The 21679-nt window shown below is 36.2% G+C and overlaps 2 protein-coding genes across 2 annotated transcripts in view; both read right to left on the minus strand.

Moving 5' to 3' along the window:
* The window catches only part of LOC140932211 (uncharacterized), a 117071-nt gene that overhangs the window by 20603 nt on the left and 74789 nt on the right, over positions 1-21679 (minus strand). The gene's annotated exons all lie outside the window — the stretch shown is intronic.
* LOC140929968 (uncharacterized) overlaps positions 336-21679 on the minus strand; it is a 34933-nt gene continuing 13589 nt past the window's right edge. Inside the window, exons 6-24 of the mRNA XM_073379645.1 lie at positions 21409-21456; positions 21210-21305; positions 19901-19966; positions 19113-19207; positions 17239-17365; positions 16341-16385; positions 15474-15532; positions 15316-15368; positions 14934-14990; positions 13093-13170; positions 12344-12400; positions 11813-11890; positions 6558-6617; positions 5997-6028; positions 4553-4658; positions 4344-4406; positions 2528-2677; positions 2185-2208; positions 336-1627 (exon numbers count right to left, since the gene is read on the minus strand). Of these exons, the coding sequence (XP_073235746.1) occupies positions 336-1627; positions 2185-2208; positions 2528-2677; positions 4344-4406; positions 4553-4658; positions 5997-6028; positions 6558-6617; positions 11813-11890; positions 12344-12400; positions 13093-13170; positions 14934-14990; positions 15316-15368; positions 15474-15532; positions 16341-16385; positions 17239-17365; positions 19113-19207; positions 19901-19966; positions 21210-21305; positions 21409-21456 (2586 nt within the window). The remainder of the gene's footprint in view (positions 1628-2184; positions 2209-2527; positions 2678-4343; positions 4407-4552; positions 4659-5996; positions 6029-6557; positions 6618-11812; positions 11891-12343; positions 12401-13092; positions 13171-14933; positions 14991-15315; positions 15369-15473; positions 15533-16340; positions 16386-17238; positions 17366-19112; positions 19208-19900; positions 19967-21209; positions 21306-21408; positions 21457-21679) is intronic.

The following is a 21679-nucleotide window of genomic DNA, read 5'->3' on the forward strand; positions in this document are numbered from 1 at the left end:
GTCCTGATCGAGTCTGACAGAGAAGCAAGAGAGAATTAAAGTTTCCCGATATACAGCAGCATTATATCAGGCAGTCTAGCGTATTTCCGCATGTTAACGTACTTTTATACACGTATTTAAATAATTGTTTAACTGACCTATAACTATTTTAAAACTTGACAGTGACATCTTGAAGATATCGAAACGTTCTTTACCTCGACTAAAGGCTTGGAAAATTATTAGAATTTTGACAAAGACGCGCGTTTATTTCCTTGTCGCACTCGTCGCCATTTGGTTACCCATACATAAAATATATCTTTCACCAACGCAGTTGCAAAAGCCTAGGACATTCAGCTTCACTCTAAGTAATGGTTAAGAATCTTCACTTGCCTCCTGGATAATTCTCTTTCAAAGCTGCTAAGTGCCGACATTATTTCAGGGTTGTTCACTTTTGTCCAGTCTGGTCTGCTCAGGTAACTGTTTAGAAGCATCTTCGATGCTTCTCCCCCTCTTCGTTTGTTAAATATGACCAGCCTTGCAAGAGTTGCTTGGGCTAAATCACTCCATGCTTGTAGCTGAGGCTGTTCTTCCAGAAGTTGTACACCAGAGGACATCTTGACGAGGACAAACTTCCGTAGTTTATCGAGATCATCTGCGAGAGGCAACAGCTGCACTTTGTTGAATTTGCTTGTACTGAGAGAGTTGAGAGAATGGTGAGATACACGATGACTCCACTCAGATTCCAAAAGTTTTTCAAAATTTTCTGCATCCTCTTGCAAGTCCTTATCTTTCCTGCGCAACGCATGGCCCCGAAGAATGTGAACACATTTTTTAAGGGAATGACCCAGCTTTAAAGACAGAGAGGGAGTAGCGACATTCTGAACACCTTCTTGAAAATGAAACTTGGAAATGTTCTTTACTGCACTAATAACGACATCAAACTTGTCAGGCTTAATGAAGTCAGAGAGCCCAGCATCAGGTCGGAACCCGGTTTCACGAAGCTGCATCACGAGCCGAGCGAGTTCCCTCATTTTTTGTGAAACCAGGTTGTTTTGCTTTTCTCCATGCTTCTCGAGAAGCATCACTCCAACATCTCTAATGAGCTCGTCATTTCTGGCAATTGCTGAAATTTCATCACTTTTCATAGTTGCAAGTAATTTACTCAGTATACCGCTACTGTCATTGTAAATAGCTGGAAATAGCATCAATTTTGCGTTTTGTTGTACCTTCTGATATTTCGGGGCATCTTTCATACTCTCTGGCCTAAACTTACAGGATTTAGCATGCTTCCATAAATCGTGGCGTTTTAAGAAGCCGCAGCAAGACGGACAGGGAAGAAAATCTTCAGGACTGGACTTCTCACCAGAAGAGGATGGGCGTCTCATGACTATGAGCTCTCCTTTGCCAGTTTCTAATACGGTCAAATTGTGGTGGTAGTTACCTAACAACCGCAGTTTCTCAAGATGTCTCTTCCTTTCTGTAGACCCTTTGTTGAAGGAGAGGGCAATGGCCACTTCTCTTTCAGACTGGTGCTTCAGCTCATAATGCCTTGCGATTTTGAAAAGCAACGTGCCACAATAGTAACAAGCCTGCCTCTTGTCATAAACCCTTCTTTTGTCCTTACTTATCTGTGCACATCGTAAAGACACTGAAATGATAATGATATGAGTTATGTGAGTAAGTACGGTAACGTCATAGGCAAAGCTTTTGGCATCCATAGGTTACCATATTTTAATATGCATGATGCTCTGCTAAAATACGAACTCTCGAAGGTGGCCGCCTAATACAGGTTTCACTGTAGTATTGTGTTTCGAGTATATAATCATTATTTTTACAATAACTGTCAAATTTATTGGGCGCTGATTAGCTCATGTTTATCATCAATAAGAGTACAGACGGATAAAATTTTATTTCATGCAAGCTTTCAACAGTTCAACGTTAACCAATGGGATTTCATTGACTTTCTTAAGAAGCCAATCAAAAAGCGAGAAAACGCTATTGATAATGTTCGCGTCATTCTGAATTAAATTCACTTAGCTCCGGCAATTTTACGACGTCTTTTCCCCTCATTTATTCCCGGCATTTGACCACTTTGGGGTCTTGTTATTGTAAAAAACAAATTGACGTCGGTTTTTATGCGTCTGTCCTCTTATTGAAGATAAATTGCGTCATAACATTGTCCAAGTTTAGTGCGGAACCACTCACCTGCGGCTCCTGGTTCCACAGCCACTTTGACAATGTTATGACGCAATTAATCATCAATAAGAGGTTAGACGCATAAAAAACTGATGACGTCAATTTGTCAAATGGCATAGATGAATGACCTTTTTCATTTTTCTTATGTACCATGATATGAAAGTCACAACTTTGGAAGCAAAATGGAGCAGCAGCCTGTGGCAACACTTGCGGGTGTTGTCCTGTTTCCCGGAGGAAGGGTTGAACAGATAAAGGTGTGCCAATTCCGATAAGCAGTTAAGTTCCCACAGAATCCTATGTTTGTTTCGTTTGTGTACTCAGTAAATTAAAATTCCAGGGACTACTTCCTTACCCCCTGCAAATGGCGGTGCTGTCATGATCGTAGTGCTGTTGCTTCTTGTCGAGTTATCCTCATCGCACGAAGAAACGTCTTTTTCAGGTGATGCTACGCAGCTATCCTCTTCAGCGTCCAGCGGAACCTCTTTTCGCAGAAACCGCTCACCTTTTAAAGAAAAAAAAATGACCTAAATATCTAAACAGTATAAAGAAAGGAGAGAGGTATTTTGCCAGCCTAAATTACGCAGGGTTTGAGCGTTTATGACTCCACCTTTCTGTGAAATATTATGTTGATCAGCGGCCCTCTCAATAATTTTTAATTAGTGAGAACCAACTTAAAAAGCACGAAGAGGTAACATGACAGCATGGAAGAATCATCTTGCACAGAAAAATTATATATTCCAACCACGCTATTAACCAGGGGCCGGTTGCTCAAAGACTGGTTAGCGCTAACCGTTGGTTAAGAGGTATCAAAACGTATAGGTTTCCATGGTATTTAACGCTGGTTAGCGCTAACCATGCTTCGAGCAACCCGGGCCAGGACTATAAAAGACGAGTCAGTAATAATAGTCAGACATAACATTAATAATGATAATGATAATACTAACAACAACGATAACGATAACGATAACGATAATGAAAAATTTAACAAAGTGAAGGTGAGTGTTTCAACTCATAACACAAGTCTATTGAACTTGCACGTACCTGGTTGCTTGACTGTACTGTCATCTTCATCAGGGGAAGAGGAACTTCTACTCTGGTTCTCTACATAAAGGTAAGCCCATAAAAACTGATGTTTGTTACTGTTGAAACTATAAACAGTCGTGACTGATACTTGCAAATAGACTTTTATTACAGCATTACTTTCATAGACCTGACCAAAAGGGATAAGCTTGCATTAATTCTTTCTCGTAATACACCTGTTAGTTGAGATGTTCAACATCTTACTTAACACAGGATTTTTTTAAACTATTAAGTGTACCTAATAGTTTCGTTGTACTTTTGTCTTCGTCAGAGGAAGAGGAACTGGAAGACAATATTTTTCTTTTGACACGTTGTCTCTTGTTAGCTGCGAATACACACAACAAAATGTACTATGTATTAAAATGATGTTTTTTTATAAGTCAAATGGTAAGTTTCTAATAGTTACGATTCTTGTGGCATGGGTAAAATTGTAAGCCGGGAGAAGTGTGAATCTTTTGTTATAACTGCTAGACGAAGAAATGTTTAATGAATCTTCGCTACGTTAAAACAGATATGCAAATGAGTAGAGTGCTAAATGCGTTTGCTAAAATAATATAGTTACACATCTACCTTTTATACCTTTAAAAATAGATTGTTCACAGCCTTTCTATTTTCTCAACACAAACTGGAAGAAGCACGAGAAACAGTGATCGAAACAAGGGCGAGCTCAAGGCCTTATCTACCCGCACCTACCCCAGTTGCGCTCCGCATTGACATACGCACTCAGTTTGCGCAGCCATAAACATTAACAGTCGCTACTGGCTGACGGCTGCCAAACTGTTACTCCGTATGTAATAACCGAATTCTATTATTTTGAAAGTGTTATGAATGTTAAGACTTCCATGAATAGCTAGTGATAATTACGTTAGTTAGACCACTTATTTTATTTTAAAGTTTAAAATTAATGCTGTAAATAGTTTCTTAATCTAACCTTTTAGGTGTCCCCAATTAGTTGAGGGATTCACCCTCGCCTATTTTACCTTAGACATGTTAATAAAGTTGTTGACTGATTGATTGACATGCAAGGAAATAGAGGACTTTGAACAGTCTACCTCGACTGAAAACAACAAACGTCATTATTAGCTTACCAAAGGTTTTCTGAATTCCACCATCTTCATCTTCACCTTCCTCGTCCTCTTTCAAATGTAGCCCTAAATCAAAACCAAACGAATCCTACGTTCACTTTCTCATATGTATTACCTGATCAATCAGTCCTCCGAACTGATTACAATGTAATGAGTACAAGTTCAAATCAGCAAACTTAATTCATCACTTGTGAAATTTTTCTAGTCCATACCTAATGAAGCCTGGGGAGATACCCTGTTCAGCAATCCAGGATAATCAAGTCTTGCAGGATAACTGAACTCTCCACTGTCTGTTTCAGCTGCACTATCAGCAACTTCCTACAGACGAGTCACTGTATTAGCATTTAACCAGGCATAGTAGCCTATACAAGGAGTTGTTTTTCACATGATCACACTAACGCAACTAAGGGTGTGTTTCTTTTAGGAAATCCAAGATTGGATTCTTGAATCCCAAAGAAACCGAAAACGGATTTTGCATTTCTTTCCTAAACAGATCAATCCAAGATCTCTCGGATCATGGTGTATCAAAGGGACGGAATAATCCTTGCCCACAGTGGATTATTCGGTTTCTTTGACGCACCAGGATCCGAGAGATCTTGGATTGATCTGTTTAGTAAAGAAACGCAAAATCCGTTTTCGGATTCTTTCGGATTTAAGAATCCAATCTTGGATTTTCTTAAAGAAACGCACCCTAAAATTTGATTTTTATATACTGTAGTTCGAATACCAACTAAATTCAACAATGACACGTTAAAAAAAAGATAGTAAATTAAACATATATTGTGATTGAATACTTACAGGGACAAGAATATGAACACACACAAGCACTGTGGGGACTGTTTAGATTGTGGGGACATTTCCCATACTTTTTGCTTTTTGATTAAGAACAGTGTGCAAACCTTTGACATTAGTTCGATTTGTTTATCGTTTCAACTTCATTGTTTATATTAATTATTCATTAAATAACTTCCTAGTAAAATATTTACCAGTAACCATACAAGGTTTATTCAATCCCTAAATTCTACAGCACTAAATCAGGTCAATTACATTATGGATACCATTATAAACTGAACTTTGACACTTCTGACAACGTGTCAAGATGTCATATCCCCAGACAGTTGTCATTTGGAAAAGAGAAAATATCCCAGGAAAGGACCACCCGATTTATACAAGAGCCCCCTTTTGGTAGGCCAAAACTAAAGAAATGCACAATTTTCCAATCCTGCTGTCGAGTTATCGTATTATCTAACGCCAAAGTAAAAATCACAAGAACAAGCAAATAAGCAAATTACTGAAGGGAACAGTGTGGACTACCACTGAGATTCTGAAAAAGACAATGGATACTCTTTGCTTCAGTCAGCATTTTCTTAAGAGTTGGGCTCAGGCAACAATAACATCTGACTTTTTTCCCCTTTCCCTATTTCTTTTAGATATGTGAAAACTCCTGTGACTAGGAATTACCAAGAGAGAAACAAAGCCACAAGATTCGTGAGAGTAGGAGAGAGTATATGTACACTTCATTTCTCCTTCTTCTTTTACTTCCACGGTATATAAATAATAGAATAATATTCCTTAGAAAAAAGGGTAAAAAACTCCCACAGTAACATATGTAAGGCATTTTCTTTGATTACAATAAAATGCCTTCATAATATTTACCTCATCACTGTCATACTTCTGATTGCTCAAGTCTACAAAAAAAAAACAGACAATCCAGTGTATACATTTACTCTTCAACTATTTAAATAACTACTATTTTTATTTTGACTTTTTGTTTCTGGAGTTCTCCTATGGTGATCTATCAAATGGAAATTTTATCAGGCCCATGAATGCTCATTGCTATTATAATTTTAGTGAAACTGAATAATTATGCAAACAGCAGCAAGCCTATAAGCAATACAAGATATCAAGGACTAGAAACTGAAGCAAGTTATTTACAAGCAAATTAACGCATGTGCAACTTGTAAAAAGAACAAGAAATGTAACCATTTTACAAGTGCAGCATGATGAATTTATAGTGTCTTTTCTATATTGTTTCGCCATTTGTGCCACATTGTAACATTAAAAAAAAATGCCTGTTATGATTATGCGTGCATAATCTTGTGAGCCTCCCTTTTCTTCACTGCCTAGTTTTTCATGACCCAACTTTTTCAGGGGCCAAAAAAAGATATGACCCTCCCGCATCTACTTTCTCACAAGTTTTTTTCAAGTACAGTGTACCTGCTGGTAGATTGCTTCTAACTTCTCCATCACAGGACACAGGACTTTGACTTGGGTAAGCTGCAAAAACAATTAGAAAATCTTCGTTTACATAAATGTACATTCCAACAAAGAACAAGCCTGCACCAGTTTTGTAACAAATGATGTTATAGTTCAGCTCTACGTGTAAAGTGTATCAGCAGAGCACCATGTGTAAATAGCTTTGGTTTTAAAACCATTAAGCCGAGAAAATTTTGTTGTGACATCACCTTACGCGTTAAGTGCGCATTAATAATGATAATGATAACGACAACAACAACGACAAGGATAACGATAACGATAACGACAATGAAAATAGTAATGTGTCTTTTTTTTGGAGGAAGCGGTAGAAATACTCTCTGGAAAATTTTAACAACGTGAAGGTGAGTGTTTCAACTCATAACACAAGTCTATTGAACTTGCACGTACCTGGTTGCTTGACTGTACTGTCATCTTCATCAGGGGAAGAGGAACTTCTACTCTGGTTCTCTACATAAAGGTAAGCCCATAAAAACTGATGTTTGTTACTGTTGAAACTATAAACAGTCGTGACTGATACTTGCAAATAGACTTTTATTACAGCATTACTTTCATAGACCTGACCAAAAGGGATAAGCTTGCATTAATTCTTTCTCGTAATACACCTGTTAGTTGAGATGTTCAACATTTTGCTTAACACCGGATTTTCTTAAACTATTAAGTGTAACTAATAGTTTCGTTGTACTTTTATCTTCGTCAGAGGAGGAGGAACTGGAAGACAACTTTTTTGTTTTGACACGTTGTCTCTTGTTAGCTGCGAATACACACAACAAAATGTACTATGTATTAAAATGATGTTTCTTTATAAGTCAAATGGTAAGTTTCTAATAGTTACGATTCTTGTGGCATGGGTAAAATTGTAAGCCGGGAGAAGTGTGAATCTTTTGTTATAACTGCTAGACGAAGAAATGTTTAATGAATCTTCGCTACGTTAAAACAGATATGCAAATGAGTAGAGTGCTAAATGCGTTTGCTAAAATAATATAGTTACACATCTACCTTTTATACCTTTAAAAATAGATTGTTCACAGCCTTTCTATTTTCTCAACACAAACTGGAAGAAGCACGAGAAACAGTGATCGAAACAAGGGCGAGCTCAAGGCCTTATCTACCCGCACCTACCCCAGTTGCGCTCCGCATTGACATACGCACTCAGTTTGCGCAGCCATAAACATTAACAGTCGCTACTGGCTGACGGCTGCCAAACTGTTACTCCGTATGTAATAACCGAATTCTATTATTTTGAAAGTGTTATGAATGTTAAGACTTCCATGAATAGCTAGTGATAATTACGTTAGTTAGACCACTTATTTTATTTTAAAGTTTAAAATTAATGCTGTAAATAGTTTCTTAATCTAACCTTTTAGGTGTCCCCAATTAGTTGAGGGATTCACCCTCGCCTATTTTACCTTAGACATGTTAATAAAGTTGTTGACTGATTGATTGACATGCAAGGAAATAGAGGACTTTGAACAGTCTACCTCGACTGAAAACAACAAACGTCATTATTAGCTTACCAAAGGTTTTCTGAATTCCACCATCTTCATCTTCACCTTCCTCGTCCTCTTTCAAATGTAGCCCTAAATCAAAACCAAACGAATCCTACGTTCACTTTCTCATATGTATTACCTGATCAATCAGTCCTCCGAACTGATTACAATGTAATGAGTACAAGTTCAAATCAGCAAACTTAATTCATCACTTGTGAAATTTTTCTAGTCCATACCTAATGAAGCCTGGGGAGATACCCTGTTCAGCAATCCAGGATAATCAAGTCTTGCAGGATAACTGAACTCTCCACTGTCTGTTTCAGCTGCACTATCAGCAACTTCCTACAGACGAGTCACTGTATTAGCATTTAACCAGGCATAGTAGCCTATACAAGGAGTTGTTTTTCACATGATCACACTAACGCAACTAAGGGTGTGTTTCTTTTAGGAAATCCAAGATTGGATTCTTGAATCCCAAAGAAACCGAAAACGGATTTTGCATTTCTTTCCTAAACAGATCAATCCAAGATCTCTCGGATCATGGTGTATCAAAGGGACGGAATAATCCTTGCCCACAGTGGATTATTCGGTTTCTTTGACGCACCAGGATCCGAGAGATCTTGGATTGATCTGTTTAGTAAAGAAACGCAAAATCCGTTTTCGGATTCTTTCGGATTTAAGAATCCAATCTTGGATTTTCTTAAAGAAACGCACCCTAAAATTTGATTTTTATATACTGTAGTTCGAATACCAACTAAATTCAACAATGACACGTTAAAAAAAAGATAGTAAATTAAACATATATTGTGATTGAATACTTACAGGGACAAGAATATGAACACACACAAGCACTGTGGGGACTGTTTAGATTGTGGGGACATTTCCCATACTTTTTGCTTTTTGATTAAGAACAGTGTGCAAACCTTTGACATTAGTTCGATTTGTTTATCGTTTCAACTTCATTGTTTATATTAATTATTCATTAAATAACTTCCTAGTAAAATATTTACCAGTAACCATACAAGGTTTATTCAATCCCTAAATTCTACAGCACTAAATCAGGTCAATTACATTATGGATACCATTATAAACTGAACTTTGACACTTCTGACAACGTGTCAAGATGTCATATCCCCAGACAGTTGTCATTTGGAAAAGAGAAAATATCCCAGGAAAGGACCACCCGATTTATACAAGAGCCCCCTTTTGGTAGGCCAAAACTAAAGAAATGCACAATTTTCCAATCCTGCTGTCGAGTTATCGTATTATCTAACGCCAAAGTAAAAATCACAAGAACAAGCAAATAAGCAAATTACTGAAGGGAACAGTGTGGACTACCACTGAGATTCTGAAAAAGACAATGGATACTCTTTGCTTCAGTCAGCATTTTCTTAAGAGTTGGGCTCAGGCAACAATAACATCTGACTTTTTTCCCCTTTCCCTATTTCTTTTAGATATGTGAAAACTCCTGTGACTAGGAATTACCAAGAGAGAAACAAAGCCACAAGATTCGTGAGAGTAGGAGAGAGTATATGTACACTTCATTTCTCCTTCTTCTTTTACTTCCACGGTATATAAATAATAGAATAATATTCCTTAGAAAAAAGGGTAAAAAACTCCCACAGTAACATATGTAAGGCATTTTCTTTGATTACAATAAAATGCCTTCATAATATTTACCTCATCACTGTCATACTTCTGATTGCTCAAGTGTACAAAAAAAAGCAATGCAGTGTATACATTTACACTTCAACTATTTAAATTACTATTATTTTTATTTTGACTTTTTGTTTCTGGAGTTCCCCTATGGTGATCTATCAAATGGAAATTTTACCAGGCCCATGAATGCTGCTTGCTTTTATAATGTTAGTGAAACTGAACAATTTTGCAAACAGCAGCAAGCCTATAAGCAATACAAGATATCAAGGACTAGAAACTGAAGCAAGTTATTTACAAGCAAATTAACGCATGTGCAACTTGTAAAAAGAACAAGAAATGTAACCATTTTACAAGTGCAGCATGATGAATTTATAGTGTCTTTTCTATATTGTTTCGCCATTTGTGCCACATTGTAACATTAAAAAAAAATGCCTGTTATGATTATGCGTGCATAATCTTGTGAGCCTCCCTTTTCTTCACTGCCTAGTTTTTCATGACCCAACTTTTTCAGGGGCCAAAAAAAGATATGACCCTCCCGCATCTACTTTCTCACAAGTTTTTTTCAAGTACAGTGTACCTGCTGGTAGATTGCTTCTAACTTCTCCATCACAGGACACAGGACTTTGACTTGGATAAGCTGCAAAAACAATAAGAAAATCTTCGTTTACATAAATGTACATTCCAACAAAGAACAAGCCTGCACCAGTTTTGTAACAAATGATGTTATAGTTCAGCTCTACGTGTAAAGTGTATCAGCAGAGCACCATGTGTAAATAGCTTTGTTTTTAAAACCATTAAGCCAAGAAAATTATGTTTTGACATCACCATAAGCGTAAGTGCGCAAGCATCTGTCTCTACAGACCCTCAGGAAGGAGGTGGGGAGTCTTGAGGTAACCCAAACAGGGGAGCTAAAGAATGCCATTTTTTCTCGGTGGGAAATCGAACACAAATAATACTGCGCTTTTGGGCAGCCAACATATTTCTGGCTGGAAATAGTATGAAAATCGCAGTTAATAACCAGTTTGAAAGGGAGATGCACTTGTTTTTAGCAAAAACAGAAGTTTAAAAAAGAAAACTTATTCTATTGATACCTCAACAAATGATCAAAGAATTGATTTTAATGTTTTAAGGTAGTTGTAAATTAAGGCTTGAAACCACTGCAAAAACCGTGAACGATCAAACTTGCCCAACGTTGGATCAAACAAGATCGAGATCAGTCAAAAAAAAAATAAAGAGAATTGAAAGTCAAAAAGATTACTGCAAAGACTGATCAAACAACGTGAAAGACGCTGAGATGTACAATATTTCGACTGGCCAATACCAGTCTTCATCAGGTTTATTAGGACAAATCACGAGTTTACAGAATATATACTGCTGTAAAACAATAAACGGAAATTACCTATGATATGACGTGATACGGTGTAGTTACTAGAAAAAAAGAACTGAAATTGAACCTGTAGTTATATCCAAACTGCAGTTTCAGAACACTTTCTTAGCAACAATCATTCTGTTTCCCATATGTTACTTATACCTATTGAAAAACTTAATAATGAACGCGATTCTTTTAGCAAAGCGCGCAAAGCGCATCTCATCCAAAAAGGTAAAACAATTGAGCCTCTAGGAATTAACAAACGTGAAGAACAATAACCTATCACCATATATTACGCAACTTGTATCAGTTTTCAGTTTCAGTTCTTTTTTTCTAGTAACTACACCGTATCACGTCATATCATAGGTAATTTCCGTTTATTGTTTTACTGCAGTATATATTCTGTAAACTCGTGAATTGTCCTAATAAACCTGATGAAGACTGGTATTGGCCAGTCGAGATATTGTACATCTCAGCGTCTTTCACGTTGTTTGATCAGTCTTTGCAGTAGTCTTTTTGACTTTCAATTCTATTTTTAAGGTCGTGATCCAGAACGTGAAAGAGAATGGCAGAGAGCAAGAATTAACAAATTAATGCTCTCTTTCTTGAACCCAATCAAGTTTGCACACATCTTTTTTGAGTTTGCTCCCGACAGACTAAAATATTATAAGTACACGTACCTGGCAGCTTTGACACTGTAGTGTCAGAAATTATAATGTCTTCTTCATCAGGGGAAGAGGAACTTCTACTCTGGCTCTCTACACAAAGACACATGCATAAAATCTGATGTCCCTTATAAACAGTTGTGACTGATTCTAGTAAATAAACACTCATTACAGCATTAACTTCATAGACCTGACCACAAGGGACAAGCTTGCACAGTGCATAGATTTACCTTTCACCCAGTTAAATTACCACTATTTTTGTTATGTTTCTGGAGTTCTGCTATGGTAATCTGTCAAATGGAAATATTACTGGACCAATTAAAACCAATTGCTCTTAAATTTATGTGAAACTGAGAAGAATAATGCTAGCAAACAGCAGCAAGCTTACAAGCAATAAAAGATATCAAGGAGTAGAGACTTAATTAAATCCATTTTGAAATTACTCGTTATCCTTGCAATCTGATTGGCTCAAAAAGACTCAAAAAGTTATGCCCCTCCCCATTAATTCTGCAACCTTCTCAAACGTTTTCTTCAAGTACAGTGTACCTGGTAGATTGTTTGTAACATCTTCATTACAGGACAAAGGACTTTCACTCTGGTAAGCTGCAAATCAATTAAAGGGCACAAAATGTAAACCTTTTTCTATCTAGACCTACATGACAACAAGGAGCAAGCCTGCACCAGTAACATACGATGTTATAGTGGAGCTCCATATGTAAAGTGCATCAGCAGAGCACCATGGGTAAATGGTTTTGGTCTAAAAACCATTAAGCCAAGAAAACTTGGTTATGACATCACCCTACAAGAGAGCGATCGTCTGTCTCTACAGACTCTCAGGAAGGAGGTGGGGAGTATTGAGGTAACCCAAATAGGGGAGCTAAAGACTACCATCATTTCATGATGAGAAATCGCCCATAAATAATACAGCGCTTTTGGGCAGCCAACGTATTTCTGGCTGGAAATAGTATAAAAATCGCATTTAATAACCAGTTTGAAACGGAGAACTTTTTAAGCGAAAAGGTTGCTCCCGAAAGCTTACAAAAGAAAACTCATTTCTATTGTTCTCTCAACAAATGATCAAAGAATTGATTTTACCGTTTTAAGGCAGTGTTGAACTGATGCAGAAAGTGAAAGAGAATGGCAGAGAACAAGAATTAAGAAATGCTCTCTTTCTTGCACCTAATCAAGTTTGCGCACATCTTAACTCAATATAAACTTTCTAATTCGAGTTCGCCCCCACCCCTGAACCTTTTTGAGTTTCCCCCAACAGACTAAAATAATATAAGTACGTGTACCTGGTAGCTTTGACACTGTAGTGTCAGAAATTATAATGTCTTCTTCATCAGGGGAAGAGGAACTTCTACTCTGGCTCTCTACACAAAGACAAATGCATAAAATCTGATGTCCCTTACTGTTTAAATTATAAACAGTCGTGACTGATTCTAGTAAATAATCAATCATTACAGCATTAACTTTATAGACCTGACCACAAGGGACAAGCTTGCACCACCTATGCTTGCACAGTGCATACATTTACCTTTCACCCAGTTAAATCTTTAAATACTGCATAAGTCCAACATGAATAACCCTCCCTCACAGTGTGGCTTCAGAAAATATCCATACCCAGTCAGTCTGCTAAAGGAAATTGTACCACATTTACAAAGGGACTAAGTCGTTTAGGAAAGTAATTTGACAATTTACCATTTTATCTATTTTCTTTTAAAACGTGTTCAAATAAATTGCAGTCTGTTTTCTTTGTATGTATCTTCAGATGTTACGATTGATCGAGAATAAACAGCAGTGACATGCCATGCAGATGGCTAAGTGTTAACTTTAACTTTAACATACTTTCTTGTCAAAACTATTTTTCCAGGGGGTATGGGGGGTGTACATAAAACTTGTGGAAATTCCGGGGGGGTGGGGGGTTATTTTTGCATTCAAAAAATGGAAATTCCGGGGAGGAGGGGGGAGTTGCATGAAATTCCCTCTGTGGTGGGGGTATGGATAAATTATTTTCTGGAACTATACGGTGCATAAAATCTGATGTCTCTTACTGTTTAAATTAGAAACAGTTGTGAATGATTCTAGCAAACTACCACACTTATTACAGCATTAACTTCATAGACCTGACCACAAGGGACAAGCTTGCACAGTGCATACATTTACTTTTCACCCGGTTAAATTAGTAGTATGCTTATGTTCCTTATTATTATCAAATGGTGATCTAAAAAAAATTACCAGGCCCATGAATGCTGATTACTTTTAAAATTTTAGTGAAAGTGAGTAGAATAATGCTAGCAACAGCAGCAAGCCTACAAGCAATAGAATATATCAAGGAGCAGAGGCTAAAGCAAGTTATTTACAAGCAAATTAAATTAGCACTAATGCCAGCTGTAAAAAGAACAAGAAATTTACTTATTTTGCAAGTGGAGCATGATGAATTTATATTAAATTTTCTACATGTCTATGGTTTCGCCATTCCTGCCATAAAATAATATTAAAACAAAATGCCTGTTATGATTATGGGTGTATAAGCTTGTGACCCTTCCCTTTTCCTCGCTGCTTAGTTTTGCATGACCCAACTTTTTCAGAGGAGAAGAAGAAGAAATTGGTTTATTGCTACCTTTTGCAGTGAGAACTGAATTACAGGTAGGGTCAGAAATAACGGGAATCTAAGGTAATAAATAATACAAAATAAGTATGTAAAGCGCTTAGGAATCTAAATAGGTGGCATATTTGCACGTTACAAACTGTGCAAAACGGTCGGTGTTGGTTTGTTTGGATACAATGTTGGTATTCCTTCTAAGATTGTATGGGGATTCCTTAGGCTGGGACCTACTTAAAATAAGCACATACAAAGGGTTGCCAGGAGAAATTTTTGAGATAAACCTTATACATGCACTTTCCCTGCGCTCTTGTAAGGAAGGCAGACCAGTCAGATGCAGTGCCTGACTATATGGCATAGAAGGCACTATAATGCTGATAAACTGTGTCCTACCTTCTAAGAAGGCAGCAACCCATCTTAACAAAGCATTATGTACGTCAAACCCTGAGAAGTTATCACCCTCCTCCCCTCCCACCACCCCCCTCTTACTACTTTCTCACAAGTTTTTTTCAACTGTTAGGTACAGTGTACCTGTTGGATTTCCTGTAATATTTCCATCACGGGACAAAGGACTTTGACTCTGGTGCACTGCAAAAACAATTACCGGTAATTAATTAATCAATCAATTAATTTATTTATTACAGGTATAACACACAGAAAGATGAACAGATGGGTCCCAGTATAAAATGTACTCCCATTGTAACAAACAAAATTCCCCAGTCCCTTGGCATGTTATATTAAGGTTAGCAATTAAAACTGGTTCCATGTTGTGAGTAGAATTTCACTAAAACATTTTTGCACTTATAGCTCGAACTTTGAGTGGAATCTGTCTTAATTAAATAAATGCATACATAAAAAAACTATTTGTTAGTACCAGCTAAGAAGGGCTCTTTAATTTCAGGTAAAACCTTACAGGTACAAACTGTTTGATCCAGTTGTCCATTGAAACCCTCTGAATCTTCAGATCTGTTGATTTAAGAGTTTGGTATTGTGAATGTACAGTATATTTTTTCCATAAAAACCATCAGTTATGATTTAATGCAAATGAAATCAGTTTTAAGCTTCACCAACCGTAATTTCATTGCTATGATTTCACCAGCCATTTCCATTCTGAACCTTGAAATATCAACCTATTTAAGAGGAATACACACAGAGCTTACATGTTTTTATGCAAAGGTAATGTAACTAAGTCTATTAATTTAGTACATAAATTTAATTATTATATGGCAAGCTCTGCGAGCAGGCAAGATGAGCGAATCCTGTGTTCTGATTGGCTACCCAAGCGGGCAAGATGGGCCCATCTTGCCTGCTCACGATTTCCCGCGTTGATCCCGAAAGAAAAGATTTTGTTTTAGGCCATATAATAAATCCTTTATTGACCAAGGTTGTTCGGTCAAGATGGCTGAATATTGGCCTCGTTCTTTTTGGCGTTTTTATGGACCTCGACTTCGTCTTGGTCCATAAAAACGCCAAAAAGAACTCAGCCAATATTCCGCCATCTTGACTTCACGCTTGGTCAATAACGCATCTATAACGGGGTTCATTAGGGCAAGAATGAAATCCCACAAGTAAAATTTTCAGGGTACAAAATATTAAATTACAGTAGCATAACTGAATAAATATGGCGCCATCAAAATATATTCAACAGAACAGAAATGAAACAAAGACAGAAACCAACAGATAACGATCTGAATCAACTATTGTGACTTAGAAGTATTAGTTTTTACAACTAAAAAATGGTGTTTTCACACCATTTATCAGTCGTTGCTTTACTGGTGGCTGTCGAGAGATAATTACTTTCACTTAGCAGTTCGAACGCACTTTAGTGGCCATTATGGTTGTGGAGAGGTAAATATAGGAGTGAACGTTTGGACGTCCACTAGGACATTACAAAGTTGTCATTGAGAGAGGTAGCCAGATTTGACTGTGTTTATTTACCTGACTGAAAGAAAAAGGTTTCCCAGATATTACAAAGTCCACAAACTATAGAAAGGGAAAGAGAAAGAAACACTTTTTTTTACTAAGGTTGAAAATAAAAAAGTCAAGTATTGATCTGCAATAAGTTAATTTAAGCAGAAAAAAGGAATAACAAGAATCAAAAGTTAAAATATAAACACTCTCTGTCAAGCATAATGCAATGTGTGCTGGCCGAGACAAGATTTCATATACATCCTGACTGAGTAGCCCATCAATATGTAAGTTTACACTTATTATATGTCGTCAATATTAAGTTTGGTATAAAGTTTGGCTGTAACTGTTATGTGAAGCGCTTAAGGATAAAATAAATTGCAAAGCTTGTTCAGCTCTGTGCCAATCAGATAACATGTGAACCCATCTGATAGTATTTTTGGCTCCATGAAAGCTTGTGGGGACCCATTTTTATTAACCAAAGATGACTAAAATCTGATATCACAAAATAATTATGTTGTTAAAACCTGCACTTCTGTAAAAGGCAACATTGAAAAGCAAAAATCTTGCTGCAAAGAAATGGACTGGGTTAACAAATGACACTAGAAGTAAAGTAGGCACTAATGAAGTGAAAAGCAAAGTTTGACTGCTATCAGAATTTATTGTAATTAATTTTGATTCTCTCGATTTTTTGTTGTCTGCATTTAGAGTTTTATATGATCATCAATAACATTGCTGATTTCAAACTAAGCATAAACTCCATGTTAAATAAAGTAAGTCATATCATTATGATGGTGCAATAAATAGAGTGAACAACCACTGTAGGTCAATTGCTGATGCTGACGACTATGAAATAGATACAGGTACATGTACTGACAATTTATTGACATGAATTATCTAGAATATTGTCAACTATGCATTACTCTACCTTCAGTGAGAAAATTCCACAATCAAATGAATTACACTGCTTGGGAGTATCTTCAGCAATGAACTGCTTCCAATCCACTGAAGTCCATTCTTTTCCAAACCACCTGTGAACTCTTTGAACTAAGTTTCTGTTAAGTGAGCCAGTGCATAATCAAATTAGGGGATGTTCATTTAAAGAACGCTGATTTAAGCAATGTAATATATTAAATAAAACTGAAAGATGAGTAACTCTAAATATTAATTAACATAATAATTTATTGATCTAAACTCGTTGGAAGCTTACTACATGTACATAATCATTATCACACTGGAAAAAGCAGCCTCTGCCTGAAACATGGCAAAAGGTAGGTATTGTTTTAAATATGATTCAAAGGACTGTACAAGCTGAGGTCTTGGCCTGTGTGGCAGTCCTTACTCTCCAGTTAAAGGTGTTACTAATAGTACACTTAAAAATTACTTGATGTATTCGTATGTAAGAACAGTGCAGTTCAAGCATAATAACATCACCAGTGCAAAAAGTGTACGTACCATCAGAGCAATTAATTTAAAACAAAGATTGCCAAAATTAGTACAAAAACACTTTAAGACAAGACTACTGCCAGCGAGTTATCTCAGGTATTCGGAAGGTGGTTGAAGTAACCCAAAGCCTTCCAAAGATACTTACTTTAATTTTATTAGACCTTTTCCAACACTTCTGAAGGTATAATAATTATGTAAAACTTTGTAACTTTAACTTTGTAACTTTATTTGATTTACCACAAAATACAAATAACGATAAAACAAGACAGTTACACAAAAGCAAATGAAAGTGGCGAGGAAGCCCAAAAAGAAACCATGAGGCTAATAGACATTGGGCTCCCTCAGAGTAAAAATAAAGTTAACAGTAACGGTAAGGCCAGGATCGAAAGCAAAATACAATGAAGGTAAGTATAAATTAACTAATTACATAGACTGAATTGACAAAATATAAGGTATGGTACAAGTAACAATAAGTATAAAAATAATTAATATCAGACATGTGAAGAAATATAACAATTTACTACAAGATTTATAACTAATAATTGATATATAATTTTTTTTTCAATTTCGTTTTGAATAGGTTCAGAGAATTAGATTCTTTAATATCATTTTCTATAGTGTTATAAATAAGTAGGTCCTTGGAAACTGACAGAAAATTTACGAAGGTTTGTTCTACAAGAAGGAAGGCGAAAATCGTTCGCGTGTCTAGTGGCATAGCTATGGACTTGTTTGTTTAAAGAAAAATAATCGTTGAACTTTGAAGGCAAAAGAGAATGGTTAAGAGAAAACATAAGTTTACCTAATTCTAGCTGTCTAATATCGGAAAGTTTTAGTAGCTCTAATTCTTTGAAAATAGGGTCTGAATGAGAATCGAAAGTTGATTTAGAAATAATTCTGATAACTCGCTTTTGCAAAGAGACAAGACGGCGAAGATTGGTTTTGTACGTAGATCCCCAGACAATATTAAATACAATAATGAAGATAAGGATAAAATAAACAATAATAAAGAGTTTAAACAATAATAAATATCACCTGAACATTTTCACACAACTCTAACAATCACACAAACCTTTCTAACGAGTTCCATAGATCATTCAAAGATTAATTGCCAATTAATGATCACCCAAGGATTGCCAAAGACTTTTGAACATTTTCAGAAGTTTTGCAAAACACAGAATTATTAATGCTCGCCGGAGTTCTGGCAGGTGTCAGCACTTTTAATCTTAATGACAGACCTTGTTTCACTTGAAATATTATTATTAGATTTACTTTTTTATGAGCCTCAACTTAAAAATCATATGTAGAGTGTTATCATTGTCTTCCGTAAGTGTATCTTTTATAATATTATTAGCTTACCTGACTGTCTGGAGATGCCTTATGTCTTTAGTATCACCTTCTTCATGATCAATGGAATCATACAGGCACAAAAACTTGTCAGTCAAGTTTACTATCTGGATCAGTGCCAAAAACATAACACTATTAAAAAGGAAGCCCCCACAACATCTACAATATTGAGTTAAGTTAGGATCTATCATGAAAAGAGAAAAGGATGTCTATATGTAGACTGCCTTCAAAACGAAAAGTAAAGAAGCCCTTTGGACTTTCAAAATAAAAAACAGATTTTAATCAAGCCCAAGCCATATTGAGGGGAGTCTGGACTTGCCCATGTCATCACTGGTAAATCCATATTTGGTTTTCACATCTAAGACCAGTCTCCCTAGTCTTCAGTACCAATTTACTCAATAGAGCTGATAATTAATAAAATAAAATGTGAAATATGAACATGTTTTATTATGGGCCCTTTACGTAGAAATTTTAGGTATCAAATAAATCAAGACTTCACTGATTTTGGCTCATCTGTATTCTAATTACATTGCAATTTACTACTCCTCATAGAGAAATCTGGTCACTGACACTAACAACGTAGGCGTCCAAGGCTACCAGGTGCCAACTAAGCAATGGCCTTGAAGTTATCTCATGATCAGCAGCCTTGAAGTTCTGCCTGGATAGACAGAAAACACTTCTTTAAGGAGCTTGGACCGCACAGCTTCTGGTCAGGAGTAGTTGTACAGTATATCTAACTATAAATTTTCTATCAGCCACAGTTTTTTAAGTTTTAATTACCACAGTGTACTTCTACTCACTATTACTTTCCAGTGTGCTTCATCATTGATGGGAATAACCCAAGCCTCCTTATTCAACAGATTGGTCTATGAATGAAAAAAGTAACAAAAAACAATTTAAATAAAAATGATTGATATTGCATGTCAAATCAAAGATATCATTCTTTTAAAATCTAATTCTGTGATAGAGAGACAGAGCATGCAAGAGAAATGAAAAATAAATCCAACCTAAAATATAATGAAGACAATTAAGAAAAAATTATAAACTTTAGAAAGATAATTAGACTGAGAGAGAGAGACAGTATTCAGCAATTCTGGTTTTCTGGCAATTTATGTCCCTTTTGTTTTACAGTTGATGAGCCGGAAAGTAACAACCGTGAGAACTCAATATATATCTGCCCAATCAATTACCCCCAATTCCGATGTGGGGCAAAAAAATATCCTAGTTCATAGTAGCAATAACATATTGACTATCTTCACAGAGCTCCGAGAAAATTGAGACAGTAGACACTAGCAGTGCTAAAATTTTGGTTGTCCTGGGAAAGTTGACAACTTGCCTGAGCTCTTACCAATTGGGCAAATGCAAATGAGAAGTGGGTGTCTCAAAGTTCCAAGAGGTGATCCAAGACCTAAGACCTACATGTAAGTAGTCCCTCTCCGAATTTAAAAAACTAAGAACCAAGTTTGCTTTAATTTTAAACTTAAATCAACAACAGGTGTAAATTTTGCAGCCTGCTAAAGCATAAAAAGTCTTTAAAATTCATGCTGATTGATGTTGAACTTGTGCACATGACACTGAACTTGTTACATGTACATGTATATGATTGTGGTTTACCTTTGTACGTCACCATTTCTGTGTCATGTTACATTGTTGGTGTTGGTAATTACAGCAAATCCTCTTGAAAAGTTAACCATTTCATTGTCCTAGTCCCTGTTACATTGTCCTGTGCAGTGACATTGTCACATTTTCAAACAAGATATATCAAAGATTGATTGAACAGCAAGAAAAATAATTTTGGGCTGCAAAAGTTACACTGTTCTGATGATTTAAGTTTCAAATTAAAGCAAAACAGGTCTCAGTGTTTCAGTTTCAGAGGGGATCTCACGTTGAAGTTTTTGAGATTTGGAGTGGGTCTTAGGTCTTAGATCTTAGGCCTTAGATCTTTGGTCTTAGGCTTTTCCACACCCATGAAAAGTTTCTTGGTTAGCAGCAAAATTTAATTACTTGCCCTGGCAACCAGACATCCCTTGTTTTAAGCTCTAGCTACCTTACAAATAATAAGAGTCTCAACTGACTGACAAATGCATAGTTAACTATATAATTAATTACCTGACAAACAGAATCAAGAATATTTTCTGGTGCACTGCTTTTAAATCTCTTCAATCGTTGGAAAAAAAATGAGTTGAAAATGTAGATTGCTTTGCCCTTTAAATTTGAAAAAAAAAGAAAGAAAAAAACAAGGTACATTAATTATTTTGCATCCCCATTATTTTTGTTGAAGTGAAAATATGTAGCCAACAAATCTCACCATCTTTAGAAACTTCCTGGCAAGAAGTGCATTATATGCATTAATACCCTACGAAAAAGATAAATAAGCATGGTTGTAGTTAGGAAATCTTCAAACATCTGTAAAAATGACTGCACTCTAGATTGAAATACAGACAAGTACAGTATTATGAAATGAAAAATGTGTGCTGAGAGAATAGGCCAGATATGAAAACTTCTTGCTTCTCTCTCAGGACTACAGGTTAACACACTCAGGTAGTCAATTTTTCTTAAACGTATGTTAAAGTTGAATG

Source organism: Porites lutea, chromosome 3, assembly GCF_958299795.1.
Source record: "Porites lutea chromosome 3, jaPorLute2.1, whole genome shotgun sequence".
In the NCBI taxonomy this organism is placed as follows: Eukaryota; Metazoa; Cnidaria; class Anthozoa; order Scleractinia; family Poritidae; genus Porites; species Porites lutea.